Source organism: Anser cygnoides, chromosome 4, assembly GCF_040182565.1.
Source record: "Anser cygnoides isolate HZ-2024a breed goose chromosome 4, Taihu_goose_T2T_genome, whole genome shotgun sequence".
Classification (NCBI taxonomy): Eukaryota; Metazoa; Chordata; class Aves; order Anseriformes; family Anatidae; genus Anser; species Anser cygnoides.
In genome coordinates, this window is record NC_089876.1 from 27,679,970 (window position 1) to 27,699,866 (window position 19,897).

Below are 19,897 nucleotides of genomic sequence, written 5' to 3' on the forward strand. Positions count from 1 at the left end.
AGTGTCAAACTGATACCTTTCCTGAGTTAATGCAAAAAGTAATGAATATTGGCAGCTTTGCTGTAAAAAGATATTTTAGAAAAAAACACTCTGGAGCATCAGTTGTAAAGCCGTCAATAACTTCAAATTGCGTATCATTAAAAGTTGTTTAAAAATCTATAAGGGAACCAAATGAGTTTCTTCTAATATGCTCCATATAAACATATTAATATTTCAGATGAAAACTACTCCAACAAGTTAAAGCTTGAAATATTACATTAGCCCTAACTGGGCACTCCCCCATCTTTTTAGTAAGTGCCTAGTGAAGCACCCAGAAACATTTTAATAGTATTTCTGATATTGTGATATGGTTTGAAAATTAAAGTGCAAAACATCAGCTACACAAGGTTACAAGCTACACAAGAAAAAGGAAGTTTAAAAAAAATGAACAAACAAATGCATTTGAGCCCTGGAACATGCTCAAGCATACACCAACTGGGGTTAGAGCAGGTCCCATGCATTAAATATCCGTTTCAGGAAAGAACAACAGATTTCTGTTCAGATTCTGTCAGTTTTGCCTTGCAATCCTCCATAGGAACATATGAGCTGATAGGGGAAATAAACCAGTGAAGACTAACTCAACCTGCCAAATTTAACACAAAGATGCCAAGGAGAAAAAAGGATACAACATTTTCAAAAGCATATATTCTTCTAAGTTTGTTGAGAAGGAAAAACAAACACTTTTTCCATACCCCGTCAACTGCCTAACTTTAATTGTAAAAAAAAAAAAAAAAAAAAAGAACACCATATTCTGAACACACTCCCTAAATAAATACATTTTCTGCCCTGCAGCGAGCTGATCAGCTCTTCTGAAAACTCTACACTGGCTGGGTTTCAGTTTCCAGTACAACCAAAGAGTTAGCACATAGGCGAGGGTGGCTATTTTTAAGCTAGAGCTTGCATTTCCTTCTGATGGCACACGAAGATCTCAAGATTGTTGTAATGTCTCTGTTTCTAAATTAGCTGTAGTCTTTTGTGTTTTTCTGTTTACCAAATGTACTCTTCTGAGCCAAGTTCTTTCATTCACTGAACTCTGTAGGACAAGAACAATGTCAACGGCTGAGCCAGTGAAGGTCTGGGATGTCTATTTTCAGTTTTTCTTGGGGAAAAAAAATGATGAATATGAGAACTAGCAAGTATCTAGAAGATTCGGGACTGTTCACTGGGATACTTACACAAATTTGTTTTGTTTCTATGATTAGCAACTGTGTTTTGAGGTTGCTCTGCACTTTAGAAGAGTTTGCATAACAGCATAAGGCAGCACTGAGCTCACACGGAGCCCTAGTTGACAGTATTTTTACAGCAGTAAGCACGAGACACATTTCTTACCAGATCTTCTGAAGAAATTTATCTATGCTAACTGTAAATAAAAATAAACTGAATCAGCAAGAATCTGAAGTTGTGCAACTTGTTAGGAAAACAGACAATGGTCTTCAGCGTTTTGAGTCTTCAGAGAAAGTAACAGTGCAAGGGCACGGCGTACAACGAGCCAAAAATTCTCACGCAGCGTGCAGATGCACCCAGTGCTGGAGCTGGACCTCTGTAAGAAGACAATACCAAGTGCCATGCAGTGCTATTCTTAGCCACTGTACACGCACCAAGCTTGCAAAGCTAACAGCTTCTTTGTCAGGTCGAGGGGAGGAGGCTAGTCGCATCTGAAACAAAAATAGGTGATCATGTGCTTGTCCATGGAACACCAAATTCACAGCCAAACTGGTCGTTCAAAACATCTGAGCTGTACTGCGTTGGAATTACAAGGAAAAAGAGAAAAGCTTTTTTCTCCTAGCTTCTTCAACTTGCACTTACAATGTTTTATCCTATTCTAACTTCCTTCATAAAGTAGTTTGTCTTCTCAAAAATAAGAACTTCCTTCTGGTTTCAATACATGATTATGAACTGTAAAAAAGCATCCAAGTACTTGGTTGCAGAGAACTGCAACCGAGAGGCTCGGTTTGGTATGAACGGATGGCGTGGAAGCACCAGAGGAGCACACAGAAGGGGAAAAAGGGGTTCTCAGAGAAGCCTGTGCTGTCAGCACCCAGGTTAGCAGGTCGCGGAGACCCTGGCACATCTACCTGCAGTTACACAACACACCCAGACCTGGAGACAAAGAACCGCGATGACTCCTAATGAATCATGTAGGAGGGTCGGGACGGAGACACTGATCGCTGTCAGCTCCAAAAACACACGTCCAAAATCTGTACGTGGTTGATAACCTAAGAACCATCCAGGAGATGTGAAGCCAATGTGGCATCTGGCATCCTTACCCGCCACGTCATGGCAATGGATCCTGGACCTAAGAGCAGGACACAAGCATCGTGGTGCCTTAGTGCTGGCCGTGTGCCGTGAACACCCCCGTCCTGGTGCCTGGCTGACAGGTAGGCTTCTTGGACACGCTTTCTGGGGCTTGTGAGACAGGGAGTGAGGGAAAATTCCTTTTTTATTTTAAATATCATCACCTTCCCCTCTCATAAGGTCTCGCATTTACATCTGCTATATGGTTTATATGATGTTATAACAATACTTCCTACACTACTTTCTGGTAAAAGTAGTAGTATTCATATTTTTGTAGGAACACGCAAAAACCATAAAAAACATACACAATCTATCAGCAAAACAGACACAGGTAAACTCAGTTCTGAATCTTTCGTACTGAATACTGTGAGATTTTGAGGCTTGAAGAATAACCAAGCACCTAACCATACGCACCAACACCAACTATGGTTTGGCCATTAATGACAGCAGCAGTAGTTGGGTGATATTTAGAAGACTACACAGTTTACCACAAATATAAAAAGAAAAAAAGAAATATACCACAAGAAAAATACGTAACTATTAAGGCTCTGCTTTACAAATTCTCCAACGTGCAGCCCTCTTCAGGAACAGAAAGCAAAATTTCCCAGCGGAGGACATCACAAATATGGCTGAACAGTCTGTAATTCTCCTTACTACTGCTACAAGAAGGAAAAAATGTCAGGTAGGTTACCATCCAGAATTAGCACAGGTCACCAGCCAATGTCACCATCTCCTGTATTGGAATATATAAATATACTGGCAACATTATTTTGAAGGCGGGGTAATACTTGCTTCATTCTTGCTCAGTTATACACTAGCACCAAAACTGTTTTTGTGTGTTCCCACTCAACCCTGGAAACCTCAGGTTCTCTGGTCAACGTTTTGGACCTCGACCTCTTGTGTATATACAAGTTAAGGAAAATTGGTATGCATTTTAAGAACACACGTCACTTCATTAATCATTCTAAAGTAGTAAGATACAGATTTTATGAACAAATCAAGAACGACTTTGGGGAGGATGGCAAGCAAAAGGAAGAAAAACAAGCCTCACAGCAGCTGCCAGCACTGCTGCCTGCACTGCAGCAGTGACCATGGATCTAGGGCTTAGGATTCGGGCCTCGAGGCCAGCCATGAGCTGCAAACAGAGCGCGCTCTGATGCCCGCACCTGGAATGAGACCAAACACAAGCTGTGGAACGATAACAAGCCTTGGCCTCTCTTGAGTTACACTGCAAGCCAGTGACCTAGAAACTGGAGTTTCACGTCCAGAGCTCATCACTCATCTTTTTCCCCCCTGGCACTGCCTTGAAGTTTTTATGGTCACATATTGATAGCACCATAAAATACCAAGGTGCTTTGATCATGCAATAAAAACTCACTTCACTGATGAGCTGACTGGAAGTTCCCTAGATCCACAACAGACAGAGATTACAGTTTTCTTCCTTCACCAAAGAGAAAAAGGAAGGCATCTGATCAGTAATGTAGCTTACACAGCGCTATGCCACAGCCACAGAAACATTAGGAGGGGAGAATCTCCAGAAATCTGTTATCAATACCCTGCTGAAGCATTTGTGTTTAATAAGAAGCACAGGGCAGAGAAACAGAGGAAACTTAAGAGAAATACTTGTGTTTCTAACTGTGGATGCTTGTGAGAACTTGCAGTGCTTTACTAGGCCCCATTATGCCAACGGGTTCGCAGCACCTTGGAGCTGACAAGGCAGACCAACACATCTAAAGGTTAAAACGATCCCGGCCCACTCCCACCAGACACAAACACCACAAAGCACGCACAACACGGCCCCGTTAACTCGTTGGGTTAACTCGGGCCTGCAGCTCCCCGAGAGCGCTCCCATACAGCGAGGAACCGCGGACTTGGACGCCTGAGGATTACAACAGAGAAAATCCTGAATAGCAGGCAAGAGAGCACACTGGCTCTTCAGCACCTTTGTCGTTCTCTATCTTGCCCCATAAGAGCTTAAACTATTCAATACTGATGGTAATTTATTGGCAGTCAGTCTGAATAACCTTAAAACTGCAAATATAAACCAAAACCAAATTATTCTGAAGGGCTTGATACCATTTTTCTTGGCACCACATATGTGGTCTTAACAGAAGTCAGGAAGTACAGAAGAGATAAGAAACTAAAAAAGTGCAATAATAGATCTAGTAAAATGGTATCTCCATTGAAATCAACTGAGGAAGCATTACTTTCTCACGTCAGATCTTCAGAATAAGCAGTGCATGCTCTTTTGTTCTGAAAACTTGCGTCATCTGTACCAAAGCCCAGTATGTATACTCCAGGAACACACCAGTTTGGTACAGTGAGATTCAATTTCACTGAGATTCAACTTCAGTTTGATACTCTTCAAAACGTTTTTATGCTCATGCTCAGTGGCATATTTCACATCATAAGCTACATTTTAGAAGGTGAAATTCTACAAGCTTGCTACCAAAAATACAGAAGCAATGTCAGCACCCTCCTTCGCTGTCCTCTCCCCTACTGGACTAGACAACTTGTCTTCTTGTTGCCCTTGTCCTCTCTAAGAGGAGCACTCTAGTTTAGTATTCCCCTCAGGTGTAACATCACCATAAAAGATAGGCACAAACATTAAATGTGTCTATATATACATGTTTTAACAATCCTTTTAACAGTACTACATATGCTAGTGAAACTACTAACAGTGAAATCTCTTTCCTTTTGGTCACTCTTCACCATATTTGTGAAACCTGGTTTTGCTCATATTGCCTTGCTTAAAGTATTTTTTTTCAGAATTGGGGATACACTTTGTTTTCTTTCCTGCGAAGGAATACTTTCAGGTTGGAGCACATTTCACGTTGTTTTTTCACTGTTTAATTTACAACTGTTTAAGATGAGGAAAAAAAAGAAAGAGTTTGGAGTCTTTTTTTTTTTTTTGTCTTCCTCACCCATGCACTTCTGCTAGGGAATTTCTAGGTCTTGGACTCCTCCAAACTTTCTTTTCCTATTCTGTTCATTTCTGAAGAGAGAGAGGTTCAAAGATAAGAACACTGCTGCAAAGAGAACAATGCAAGATCCTACCTTAATATCTCCCAATCACAGGTTTTTGTCTTGAACAGCTATCCAAAAAACTTTGAACTTCTCAGACAAATCTCAGTACAACTGGGCTAACTTCCTCCTTTCTTTGCTTTACTGTCATAAAAATGAAGTGTCAGTTGCCAGCCTGTCTTTTTTTCCAGGACAAGACCTCATTTGTAGCTGAAAGAACAGTAAAAATCTGGTGATATCTGGCCCGACTTCTATGTCCTGCTGACAGCTGGCACAAACAAGATGCTAGGGAGAGAAAGGAGACAGGTTTCCACTGAGATGTCGGACACTCAATTTTCTAAACCTAACGGCAGTTCTGCATTAAGACCAGCTGAGCTGATACTGAACAGCAATGCAGAGACACCAGCACCCTCACAAACAAGTCCTTCAGAGCAGGAACTCTGCTAAGTTCTAGCTAAGCAGCACAAACACAGGATGCAAGTAGGGATGATGAATAAGAGAAGTGAAAGGAAGAAAATCACCAATTCATGAGGTTACTTACACTCCTTTGATAGTATGGTGAATGTTACATTTCTCTCCAATATCCATTAATTAGTTAGTATTGATTTGCAGGAGTTTAAGACACTAATACATCTTTCTAGACCAGCACTCTGTTCTGTAGCATTGGGCTACAAAGGATGCTTTAAAAGTATCGTTGAAAATATCCCCAAATCACATGGCAGCTGTGTCAGAGGGGCAGAACCAGGAGTCATTTATACTTCCCGTGCTGTGCTTTCCTAAGATCTCTTTGAGCACTAAACTACTTCTAGAACTCAAACTCATTCTTGAAGCAAGAAACCTATAAATATTGCTGTTCTTAATGAAAAATTTTATTTTAGAAGCTTGAAGTGGTTGCTTTTTCTTTAAAAACCAAACAAAATAAAACAAGAAACATCAAAACAAAGCAAAGCCTCCTAGCAGTCTACTCCTGAATACACTTCAGAAGAGTTCAGTTGGAAGGGACCTACAAAGACCATCCAGTCCAGCTGCCTAACCACTTCAGGGTTAACCAAAAGTTAAACCTTATCACTGAGGGCATCATCCAAATCCCTTTTGAACGATGAATATATCAGAGGCTACATAAATCTGAAAAAAGTACCCCTTCTCCACTTGGGATTTTCAAATCCATCATTCTTAAAAGGATGAGAAAAAGGTAAAGAGTGGGGACTTATCACTATACGCCTGCTGTTTTCTACTACTACTTTAAAGCATTATTTATTCAGTATTCTGAATTGAGTAAAATATTGTTCATACATTGCTCTTCTTGTTTGTTTTTAACTATAGACTTGATGCGCTAAGTGGATAAAGTCTGATGTAAATAATTAAAGGGTCTTAAAGCTCCTAATTGTATAACTGTACTGAAACATTTTCCATTTACAAATATTTTAGCTTTCTGACCATCACCGTATTTAAAATACTTCTTGACTGGTCCATAACTCTTGGATTAATCTAATAAGATTTATCAATACAAAGTCAATGATATAAAATTAATTTATTTCTATACCTTAATATTTCAATAAATTAATATTCTAATATTAATAGTCACTAAAACTATGCAATTCTATACCTTAACATTTTCTTTTAAGTTATTGCAGCCTGCCAGCTTGTTAACCAAAACTGTATTTCGGTAAACTCCCCTGTAATTTCTCCCCCAAAGTAGTTTCTGACAGAACCTGGTGAAGTGAAGCTTTGCTTATGACATTAACACAGGCAACTGGTTACATCGGAGTTCAAACCATTTATAATTACAGCAGCATGGTCCTGTATCCTTTAGGTTATGGGTTGCTGTTTTGATTTAGAATGGCCTGTTCCTCTTTAAGTTTAAATTTGCCCTTTATTTTGCACCGTACCTAACAGAATTTAAAAGCTCCCTTTGACTAGCATCATTATTCTTTCTTGAAAAACAAGGAGGAATATTTTTTCTATACGGGGGAAAACTGCAACTACATAGTAACTGGATATAATATAGTAAACACAACAGTTTTGCTCTATAGAGTCCTGAAGATGTCAACCACTTTTCTAAACAAATACTCTTCTTTTGTCAGTGATCTCTTAAATGCTATTAAACCTCTAGTGTCTGAACCTTCCCCCTTTAAATACAAAAGCACCAGAGCTAGAGTTTAAAAAAAAAAAAAAGTCAGCAGAAATGGGGTATTTGACATGGGTTGCTGCGGCTGGTTTAGCTGGAGCTTTCCTGAAGTCCATGCAGAGCACGCAGTTTATTCTAGCAACAGTAGCTGACAGAGGGGTTTGCATTTGGGGCACTTTTTCCTTTCAATAGCATTCTCTTCGCAATCTGAATCATTACAAAATCTAGTTGAGTTACGGGTTTAGCAAAGGGGATATTGCTTTAATAGAAAGAATGCCCTAAAGGAAAGCTCATTCTAGCATATCTATGCCTGACGGAAATAAATAATGCATGTCCCAACACATATTGTACTTACTACAATGCAGGCATCTTATTTAAAAACCAATATGAAGAACCACACACGACATAATCTTCAAAAAAAAAAAGTCATAATTCCATGTTAATGTGCAGAGAAGTTCAAAGTAAGGCCCAAAACATTTTAAATTTTCATCTCCTTAAAACTTCTGAAGATCTGGTTGCATACACTTCTCTAACAAGTCTCCAGGCCCTTACATCCAATCCACACCAAATTTCCGTGCAAGTATTAGAATATCAACTGCGGGCATCAAACAGATAATGCAAAAAAGGGAAAAAATACACTCATAGGTGTTCAGCAAGAGTGAAAGCTATGCCAACCCAAAAAAAAAAATTCACACAGTCATGAAGAAATAAAATGAGCAAACTGAAGGGAGGCTTCTGTGCAATACACGTGAGAGCAAGGCTCTGCAACGCAGCTGAGCTGAGACACCCGCTGGTCCTGGCCCTTCTTTTACAGCAGCCCTCGTGTCCACCTGCCTTTTCCTGGAGATGGTTTGTTATTTAAACCAAAGAAAAACTCTCCACCTTCCCAAGAAATTTGCTGCTGATGTAATTACTCAAAACCGCTCACCAAAGGGATGAGTACCACAAGTACCACGGGGGACAGATGAGAAAGTGGCAATGCTGCACCGCTGGGAGCAAAGCCCCGTTTGGCAAAAGGGACCAGCTCAGCACAACCTCCTCTATCTTCCCCCACACCAAACGGAGAACTGCAACTGAAGTTCGTCACCTTGAGAACTGTCACCTAATGGGGCATTTTGCAGCTTCAGGTGGTAGGTACACTGCTTGACTGGTTGGGATAACCTTATAGCCTAGCTGTCTCCTTCCAGTCTACCTGTGTTGATTGGCCTCCTGAACAACAACAACAAAAATCCCTTTCAGTAGTTCTCTTTTCTTCACACAGCAGATTTTACTACACACAACTTTCTTGGCATTTCATTCAATTCATTTCAATTCAATATATTCCAACTGTGCAAATGGTCATTGTTAACGACCACCGAAGTTCATAAACGGAGCCAAATATTGAGGTTACACTTCATAATCCTTTTTTACTCAAAATATTACAAAAAGAAATCAAAAAAGAAGAATCAAGAGATTCACATTGTACTGGGTGGTTAACTACTGACAAAAACTTGCCTTACCAGGACAAGTAGCAGCCTATGGAGAAGCCATCATAAGCACCACGTTCCCCCTACAGCAATCAAACTTACTGCTTCAGCAGTACAGGGAACAGATCAGCAACCACATTTACTGTCACAAAGTACAGTTAAATACATTTAAAAATAATAATAAAAAAAGAGATCAAAATCTACAGAACCTAGTAGCTTTACTTGATTTACTTCAACATAAACTTGAATTCATCTTTCATTTTAAAATTTCTCTTTCCAGTATATCAAAACCATTTTGGAAGAAAAATTGGTACATACTGCAAAAATGGTCTATGGAGTTTCAATATATAAGATGACTACCCACTGTCAGGACTTTTTGAAGTCAAGGTTAGAATTATCAAAACGTTTCCTACAGAAGGAATGAACATTATTATTTGGGATGTTTAACATTGGAGAAATAAAGTTAACATTCTATTTAGTATTGTACTTAACATAATTACTGCCATTGTTTAAAAAGATCTCATGAAAATAAGATTTCTCCTGATAAAACAGCACTGGTTTTGCTACTGGAATATCAAACCACCATTAGAAACGTCTGAAGGTTCTCTGCTACTACCTCTCCGGATAACTGCTGCCCCAAAGGATATTTTGGAGCAGAAGCAATCATGTAGCATCTCAGACTTGTTTCTCCTCCTCTGGTTCATTTTTCTTTGCAGTTTAACAGTTGCAGGGAATGCAAGTTGCAACTTATCATACAATGATGACTGCAAAAATGTTAACAAATTGTGGATGCATTGGTTTAAAAAAATAAGTGTAATCCACAAGCAAAGCCCAACAGAAGCAGCACATCTGTCCTCTTGCTAAGCACGCACAGCTCTGCAGGCACGGCACCTCAGCCCACCTCCTCCCCAGGAGCAACAAAAGGCCAACAACAACACGCTTGTTCCACAATTCTTCACACATCCCCTTGTATATATGTTCCTGTCATGGCAATTTAAGGCGATCTCATCTTTCTTAGTGAAAGCCCACTGTATCGTTGCTGTCATGAAATGAAAAGCCATGGGATAAAAATGAGTCCGTTACGTCGAACTCGTTAAATACTATGTTATCGGAGCAGCACCTCTCTTGAGAGCCAAGAGTTCATTTTTTGTTGGTAAAAGAGAAAGTAATCTCCAGTCAGGTAATCCTAGGGGAAGGCAAGCAGTTCTTCAAGTCCGTGTGATTTCGTTTCATTCACAGAGAGAATGATTCAGGATACCTGCCAGGCAGCTCCCTACTTCTCACAGGCTTGTCAGCACCTGGCAGCTGTAGCTCTGATAATTCACTTCCTTTCAGTGTTGTTTCATTTCTCTCTGATTTTATAATATATTTCCAAAAGTTATGGTTGTACAGACAGATGCAGCTTGCTGTACCACCATGACCTGGTTCACTGACTCCCATGTTTAAGCAACTTTGACTTCTGAACCAAGCTGAGCAAACTGATACGAAGAACCCCATGACCTACCTCCAGCACAGATCTACCTGACTTTCGGGTTTAAAGACAGACAACCACACTCAGGACAGATCCTGTGACCTGTTTGCCAAACAGACACACCACAGCCATGGCACAGCAGTAGAAAGCTGTGTGCCAGTTATTAGAAATACACTGGATACATCTTTGTTCTGTTTTTTATTCTCTGGAAGTAATTCTTCATTTCCGAGCTTGACAAGATGATTATTAGGGTAGATATTAGAAACGCAGAAGAGCTTTTAGAAAGCAGTAATGGATCATACCTGTGCTCACTGGAAAGCAGTTGGTTACTATCTACGGACTATAAGCCCCAGAAATATATACACAGTTTTCATTAAAACACACATCTTATCTTCGAGAAGGGTTTCCATTACATAATGCTTTCCTTTGCGAGGAGCATCACATTTGGCTTCTGACCACATATACCACATTACTATAAGTAATTCTCACGGCATCTAGACCATTAAATAAAGGCTTTTGTGGACAAAATATGAGCTTTTTCACACCAACTGACCCAAACAACAGTTAAAATGGGTACTCTTGCTACACAGTCAGCAACCTCAGGAGAATGATTCAGGAGTACATATTTAAACTCCAATGAACTAAACAGAATCCGTAACTTTAGGATCATGCATTTTTTCCACTGTAGAACTGAGAGGCATTATCAGAACTCAAATACTACAAAAGATCCGTGCAACCTAAGGACGAGCCAGCATAAAGTCACTGCTCCGTCCACAACTTCAGTAAGCAAATAATCCTTAGGCAGGAACATCCTCACTACACCACTGGTTTAAGAGGACATGCCTGACTCCCTGTAAAAAGAAGTAATGCCTGAAATTGTTGGCAGAGAGACAGCATCCTGAAACTAGGCCATACGAATGTCACTTCATTGTTGTCAGTGAAAGAAAAAAGATCAACTACAATAAACTTAGCCAACACTGCAACAACATTATGCCAGCTAAGCAAGCCCTTAGCCGGACCCATGGAGCTTTGCTGGGATTCTGCTATATACGTTCTTTACAGATGCTTATTTTTATGTGTATATATAAATGCATGCAAGCATACACACTCCTCTTCTGATGTTTGCAGCATACAACGCTCTCAGGTTATCGCAGAGTGTAAAAAGTAGCATCTGCATTTAAGGAATCTTTTTGAAAGCAGAGGAGAAACCTTCCTTATGTAAGTTCTCAGCAGATGCAAGTTTATTGAATTTCCAAACACGTGCTCAACGTAAACATTATGTAATTCCTTGCTCTGCACACACCGCATCACTTGATTGGAAAATGTTTCGGGGGGGAGAAGCAAGTGGCTTGCCCCCTCGGCTCAGTTCACGGAGCTCCCAGCACACAACACGTGAAGGCACGTGCAGGCTGTGTGTCCAGGTCTGCTCCCAGCTCCTGTGCACAGCTGCCCTGGCACGCGGCTATGCCCTAATCGCGGCCGTCTGCGCAAAACCCAGCGAGGGCTGTGAGAAACGCCAGGTGAAACCCGGCTGCCTGGCGCACAGAGAACGAGGCGGTCAGTACATCGCCCGGTACCTCCTCACGGCAGGAGAGTCGGGAAGATCTCCGCTGTGCTTACATAACGGAGGGCATACAGGAGAAAGCACGGCATCGCCAGCAGCCTCTTCTCGCCACCCCTGTGGTATTACTGCTCCTTGTTTTATCGTAGCTGATGCTGCTGTCTAGTCCAGACCCTGCAGTCCAGCTCCTTATTTATACGGCAATTATTTAACTAGCTGCAGGCTTAATTTATTCTAATTGAATGTATCCCATGCTCTGCTTTAGTTTGGAAACAATATATGTTAATAAAACCAACTTTAAGGATTTTCAGTCCTTTTCATGACACCTTCAACTTCTTCTATAAGACATGTTTTTTTAATTATGATTATTTATGATTCGGCAAGAGCGTAAGTAACTCCCAAGCACACGGCAGAATTTGGAACAGCTACAGTTAAACTCTAAGATGCAAACACAAGAAGTGAAGAGCCAAACCTACCAGGATGCCTGTTCTGAAATATTCGTTGCTCTAAGTTAGAGCTGCGAGCCTAGAAGTTATTAGACCAAAACACGAACTGCTGCAGTTTAGTGCAAAAAAGCAAGTCTCACGCCCGAGCTATTAGGACTAGGACGTGGCTGAACGCCTGCATCCTCTCCTGGCTGATTAATACGCCGGACCATAAATAACTCGTTACTAACTCTTTCAAACAAGACACGCGTGAATCATCGGGCAAGCAGCGCTGTGTTGGGGTACAAATCCCAGCAGCTTTGGTGGAGCCCTTGGCCTGCGAGAGCCGCAGGCTGCAGCGCGCCTGGAGCAATGCCTTGCGAAACGCGGCCTCGGGCTGAGGCACCGGGTGCCTCCCTCAGTTTTTACGAGCACGAGCTGCACGGCATCCCTGCCGATGTCGGATGCGTCGCCTCCGTTGCCTCCTGGCGTCCCGCTGTCAGCCCGAGAGGTGCCACGCAGGGCAGCTCCTGGCCACAGACCCCGCGCTGAAGCGTGCATAACGGGGTGATGCGAGGACGGGGCACCCCCGGCGCTGCTGCTGCAGCCCGGGCAGGGCATCCTCGTGGAAAATCCCGAGCCGTGCTGCTCGGAAGATGACAGCGGGTGCCGTCCGCAGGTCTGCCCGTGGGGCTGAGGCGCGAAAATAACGCCCGCAGCACCGCGCTGCCTCTCAGGGCGACCACCTCGGAGGTACACGGGAGCTGGCAGAACCAAGGCACGGTTGCGGCACGGGTGCGAGGCACTTGAGCAGCCCGGGACAGCTCCGGCCGAGGAGACCCCAGCCCCGAGGCCCCCGGACCTTGGCGTTAAGGCGCAGCCAGCCCCGCCGGGCAGCCCCGGACCGCTCCAAGCGCTCCCGAACGTGCCCCCCCGCCCGGCCCGGAGCCGTACTCACTGCCGCCGCCGCTCCAGGCTTTGAGCAGGGACTTGATGCTGAGCTCGAAGAGCAGCGCGTCCTGCAGGCTCACCATGCTGCCGCCCGCCCGGCCCCGGACCCGCGCCCGGCCCCGGCCGCGCGCCCTCCCGGTGACGCAGGGCCCGGGGGGCGCGCGCTGAGGGCGGAGGCGGGCGGCGGGCCCGGGGGCGGGGCCGAGCGGGCGCACGGCCGGGAGCCTGCGGGGGGGGGGGTGCGCGCTCCCCGCAGGGCCCCGCGGCGCCGGCCCGGGCCGCGCACGCACGGGGGCTCGTCCTGCCTCGGGCCCCCCGGCCCGGCCCGGCCCGGCCCGGCAGCAGGCTCCCTCGGGGGCGGTACCGGGCGGCAGGACCCGAAGTTAAACCCAGAAGGAGCGCTAAGAGCCGCTGGCTGCTTTGCACAAATAAAGTGGCGGGTAAATAAATAAATAAATAAATAAATAGGGCTTCCACCCGCTGTTAAAATCACGGGGCGTTAAATAGAGGGGGTGGGGGCTGTCCCCGCGCCCGGCCTCTGCCCCCTCACAGCCTCAGGTGACGAAGCGCAGGGCGGAAGCCCCGCTCAGGAGGCTGGGGCACAAGCCCAGCAGCAGCACAGAAAGCTCAGCCGGGGGGGCGGGCAGAAAGGCCGGGGGGAGAGGAGGGCTGGGGGTGCAGCCACCCCCGAGCCCCGCACAGAAAAGGGAGGGGACGGGATAAGCTGAGCATGGTTAGGGCTAGCAAGTAGCTTAATTAACTCTGTTTGAACTATAACTGGACCCACGCCAGACAGGCAAACTAAAAGTGCACGATATGGGCCTAAGGTAGACTCATCAAGTGAATCTGCTTTAAAGTAATTAAGAGAGACCTGCACAGGCTCAGAGTTGTCCCTGTAGCAGCAGTAACCCAGCCATGAGGAAACTCACATGTGCCCTCTAAATATACTCCCAGGAGGTGAGGAGATTTAAGAAGGGTGCACATCAAATACTTGCAATATTTTTTATCCTCTCCTCTCCCCACCAGTTAAAAAAAAAAGTAACAAAGGGGTAACATGGACCAGTCACACCTAAGTGAGCAGCTCCAAAAAACACCCTCCAACAGACCAACAGAGGCACCCTGGTAAGAGTGGGGTAGGGGGCTGCTAATCCGGCTGTTTGGCCAGCAGACCTGTGGATTTTCTGTTGTTGTTGCTTTTGTTTTGTTTAAATAAAAATGTTACTCAGTAGGTGGTCACTTAGTTTTCATCACTTAATAATCAAGTCCCCTACATGCAAAAATATGACCATAATACCATATGAAATTGCTATGTACATTGAGATACCTTTTCCTTTTCCTTCCCACACAGGGTACAGGCCATGCATACACCAAGCAATGCTTTGGGGCACTGCACCAAACTTTCTTTCATAAGCCCCATTCAGGTAATGTTATATACATTGTACCTCCCTCTAATTACCTCATACTCATTTTTCATCGCTTCTTTTATGAATACATTCAGAGTTATACTTCAAGCACTTCTTTTCCCTTTCACTAAATAAGAAAGAAGAGGTTGTATTTTGTTATTAGTAGGATATAAAGGTCAGATTTTGGAACTGGCTGATGAATTTCACCACTAATTTGAAAGACTGTATTAATTATGGTTAGTCTCCGACTGCCTTTAACACTGGGCTACAGAGAGTTCTTCAAAGGAAGCCTTGTTAACAGCATGCATTCCAAAATCATGAGCCAACTCTCCCAGCACCTCAAAAATAATGACTTTTTAAAATACACTTTGGGTTCTTTGTAGTTGCACCCCCTCCAGCTTTTATTCTTTAAATTATTAGCACCAGAAACTTATTAAAAAACAATCACCCAGAAACCCCAGGAGCACAGAAACACTAATCTCAATGTTCCACCTCCTGGAGCCCTGGTAAGCAAACAGAAGAGCTGCCAGTGTTTCTATATAGCAGTGTTTTAAAAGTGAATGAATGTTAGGAAATATTTTTTAAGACTTCGCATTTATCTTTGATAACAATGTGTTCAGCCAAGCAAGTTACACAGCTCTCCCCCACAGCATCTGAGGTTTTGTTGCAATAGTATTTATTCATATCAACTATTGATTGATTAATTTTTGTAGGTCTTCCTCAAGGAAACTAGCCGCTCATTTTTAACTGCAGTTAGCTCAGTATTAGTCCATTAACATTTCTAAGATGTTAGAAGTATTTTAAGAACATTTGTACTTGCATGTACAAAAAAGTATAAGCTTTTCCAAAGGTTTCAGTGGCAAGATTGAACACTAGGAATACTTGATATTAGAAACAAAAATATACTGAAAAGAAAAACCCTCTTAATGTCATATGAATACACACATTTGCTTTCATATATATATGCACACAGTTGGATTTATTGGACATTAATTTACAAGATTTAAGAATGGCACACAGCAAGTACTTCTATTCTCTACACACACACCCCAAAGAAGAGAAGAATACCACTACAAGTTCATTTAACAGGAGGGTTAACAGACCTGTCAGCATTTTAGCATTACCACAAGCATCAGTGTCACAGGTATAACTGTGTACAAGCCTTGTTACGTTTCTTCATCTTCACAACCACAACTTAAATGTTTTATAAATCAAAGATTTATAGATGACAGCTACAGCAATTTTGAACTTTGTTTCTGTTTAGCCTGTGAATTGAGTTGATGAGATAACCTATCATATACTAGAATAAGCAGATGATTTCACGATAAACCATAAATATTAAAATATATCTTTTATTTTAAATCAGAAGAGGAACAGAAGAAGCAGGAAAACATATTACAAGCCCCTAAAAGCTTGCCAAGCAGAGACAAGGCTAATTCACTACATAGAGTCCAATAAAACTCATTGTGTAGAGTTACAAGATATCATCGTCATGCATTTCCAAAACTGTAAAAGAACACGTCATTTTCAGCATCAATTCCTTTTAAGTTCCTCATTTTCAGAGAGGAAAATGAAACAGGCTTCTGGCTGGGAAATTACACTGTGTCTAAAATAGAGAGCAGCAAGTATGTCCACTGTGAAAACATCTAAAAATATGTATCACTTTGGAGTACATATATGGGAAGTCTTTAATAAGATACTTGGCCCACTATTTCATTACCTAGAGAAAAAGATGGAAAAAGAAAGCACTTAAATTTAACTACAAGGCAGAAGTTTTGAACTGAAGCTGTTTTATGCAAGAAAAACAAACCAAAAAGAAAACCTCAACAAAATGAGGCTATTACTTAACTGGACTTAGGAGTTCTGCACAAAGTAGCAATTCACACCATTCCAATAAATATGTGGTTAAATACTGATTCTGAAGTTTGCTTACCTTTTGATACTGGACCAATTGTAAAATTAACTACCAAAGAGAACAGACTAATGAAGTCTATGAATTTTTTTGATATTTTCTCAAGTCAAGGAGAAGCATAACTGTGAATGAGCACATTGTTACCAGTAAGCTCTTAGAAGAGAAAATAACTGTGCTAAAGCAGAAGTGCTCTATCAGCAACGCAAGCTGTTTGCACTCTACTGGAATAATTAATGCAAGTGTCCAGTCCACTGCTTACTTTTTGTTCAGATATGAAAACCTTTCAGGGAAGACAATGTCTAGAAGCAAATTGGTTGAGACATTTCAGCACCACAAGTCTGCTGACTTCTGGCTGGAAACAGCCCTACGCATTATAAGATTCTGGGGAATAAGTCCACCTGTCCTAAGAAGTATTAGAGCACCTATTAGAGAGCATCCATTAGTTGCACTGTTCATGCACAGCACACCTGAATCACACAAGCGAAGTCAGTTCCACACTTCAGGAGTGCAAACCTTATACACCTAATATTCAGATCAATAAAACTTGAAGGTCACTCTTACAACATGGAAGAGTCGTTCAGAGTGTTATACGTAGCAATTGGATCCAACCAGTATAAAACAACATGCACTACTGTGCCACAGTTAGATAACAAAAGCTTTTTTTTTTAATAAAAAAATTTCTAAAAGGACCACTATACTTACTAGGATCAATACAGTTGCTACAAATGTGTATGCAAGGGTGTATGCAGCTTTTCTTCAGAGTAGCATTACGCCATTTTCTTGGAGCTACCCAGAAGTATCACCAGCAACTCTTTTGAACAATGCACATAAAATAAGCACTATGTCTAACAGGTGTTGTTTCTGTAACTGCCAGAGCTCTGGCTTTTGGCAAATATTAATATGCAAGGCAAAAAAAAAAGTAGTTTATAGTGTTGCTTCAGCTTCATCCCTATAGACTGAAAAGGTAGTGGGGTTCTCACTTTCCTCACAGGGCTTTTGGTGAGTGAAGATATTCCTGACGAAGTCATCTTTAAAAAGCATTATTTACAAAGTTTGCTTTCCAATGACAGAAAGCAGTAACATTTTATATCATTCGTTTTACAGTGAACATCACAGATTTTAGTCTCATTTCCTATTTTCATTTCAAGTGTTATTCCCAAGTCCATTTTAAAATTTCATTTCTCTAGGAGTCTATCATATCGTACTACCTTTTTCCCCCCTATACTATAGTTCTTGCTGTTTTCTACTGGGATAGAAGAGATGATGATTTCTCTACTTTTCTACAACAAAATAATTTGCATTAATCATCCCAGCAAAAATATTCCATTTAAAAAACCTGCTAAAGTTCTTTTAAGTTATGTAAAAAATTTACGGTCATTGTTGCATTCAAGTTTCTTTGAGGTTTTCAGTGCTACTTCATTCATATTCAGGATGATGCAGACTGACAGAAAACGCATTCAGGCAAAACTACAAATAATATTTACTATTTAAAGTCTGTTAAAACTAAGTTTTCCAACTAGTTCGGGAAGGACACTGAAGATACACAGCTTTCTCGTAGACCAGTCTTTGAGTAAGATCAAAGAGGATACTGTTAATATTTAACTTTGCCAGTAAGCTGCTATCTTTATTAACAGTAATCCTATCTTCCTCCTTTCTCCCCTCTCCCCAAAAAATTAAAAAAATACAAAAAAATAAATCCTGAAAAATAAAATAGCTTTCAAGGTGGTTTAACATAGAACTTACCAACTTTGTAAGAGCTGAACAGATTTCAGTCTGGCCCTTCTTGAAAATCCAGCTTTCCAGATCACCAAACATCGTAAGATTACAAGGAAACGAATCAGCAATAAAAAGCTGAAACACTTCAAACAACCCAGCAGGCAGTTCTGAGATGTTATTTAATCAACCTCTCTCAAAGAGGAAACAAGACAGGCAAAGCAACACACAAAGCCATAGCTGTTACTGCTCATGAGCTTAACGAACCTGAGTTTCTTGATTTTCATGGTCATCCTAATAGTTAAAATTTTACAGAACCCCAGTGGTTTACTCTCTCTCAAATGCTCAATTTTGACCTTCCTTGACTGCAAATAAACTTTAAAGGTATAGTCTGACTAGTATGGCTGTGTCAGACAAGCAGAAATAACTGCCCTAAGATCTGCTGGATCCTGCGTCATGTGCTCCTCATTGTGCTCCAGCATTAATATACCAACATCCTGCCTTCGGAGAGCTGGCATTCCAGTTTTCACCAACCTTCTAAATGGAACCTGGAAACAGTTTTTAGTCTACTTTGAAAATCCCTGCTTAGTTGCTGGGCATTTAAATGGATAGAATAGGGCAAGGCTTAACTCTGTTACCCTACAAGGCCTTAGGACAACTGTTACGAATCAGTTATGTTTCTATTTTTGCTGCTCCTCCCAAGCTGCTAGATGTCTGTGCCACTTCTACAGGAAACATGGTATTTGCATTATGTGAGGATTGGGGACACTACCCCTATAGAAAGCAATGTCGACTTAAAAGAGAAAAAAATAAATACATTTAGGACTCATCCAGAATTAGAATAAATAAAGTGAACTAGCTATTGGGATACAGTCATGCAACAGTCCCAAGTCTGTTAAGGTGCATGAGGGCCATAGCGCTTGGGCTGAAAGTGCCCTGTGATGCAGACTCTCGCCAGGCTTGCCCATCAGCTGAAGGTGCTGCTACCTGCCCTGCGCCTCCCTCCCCATAAACAGAGCTGGACGCTTGCTCCTGAGGCCCTGCAGCTCTCAGCCTGCAGCCGATTCCTGTTTGCCCCTTAGAGCACTTCCCAGCCCAGGGGAAGTATGAGGTGCCTGCAGGGCTTGGGGAACTGCAGGGAGGTACAAGCACGAACAGCTTGGGGCGTCCCCACTAAACCTGCTCACCAGCACAAGCCCACCACAGCCCCTTTCACCGTAGCCCTAGGCTGTACAGCTGGCAGAGCAGTGTTAGTGTCTGCACACGCTCCTGACGTTTTAACTCCCTGAAATCATCATTTCCAATGCTTTAATTACACAAGGCAGGAACACGGAGCTCTGTTGTCCAATATCATAAATGATGACAGTAATATGGCATTCGTCTTAGTTCAGCTAAAATGGCATAATTCTTCACAGGCTGCACTGCTTAATTACAGTGCATTTTTTAATGCAGGCTTTAAATAATTAAGTGCCTTTAATGCTGACTTTTTACAGCTTTCCCATCCCTGTG

The 19,897-nt window shown here is 42.2% G+C and overlaps 1 protein-coding gene across 11 annotated transcripts in view; it reads right to left on the reverse strand.

The window, feature by feature from the left end:
* The window catches only part of FRYL (FRY like transcription coactivator), a 176,843-nt gene that overhangs the window by 112,862 nt on the left and 44,084 nt on the right, over positions 1-19,897 (reverse strand). Inside the window, exon 1 of one of the 11 annotated variants that reach the window (XM_066995844.1) lies at positions 13,368-13,486. The exons of the other annotated variants lie outside the window; for them this stretch is intronic. Within the exon in view, the coding sequence (XP_066851945.1) occupies positions 13,368-13,443 (76 nt within the window). The 5' untranslated portion in view covers positions 13,444-13,486. Of the gene's footprint in view, positions 1-13,367; positions 13,487-19,897 lie in introns of those variants that run through there. 11 annotated transcript variants of the gene reach the window in all.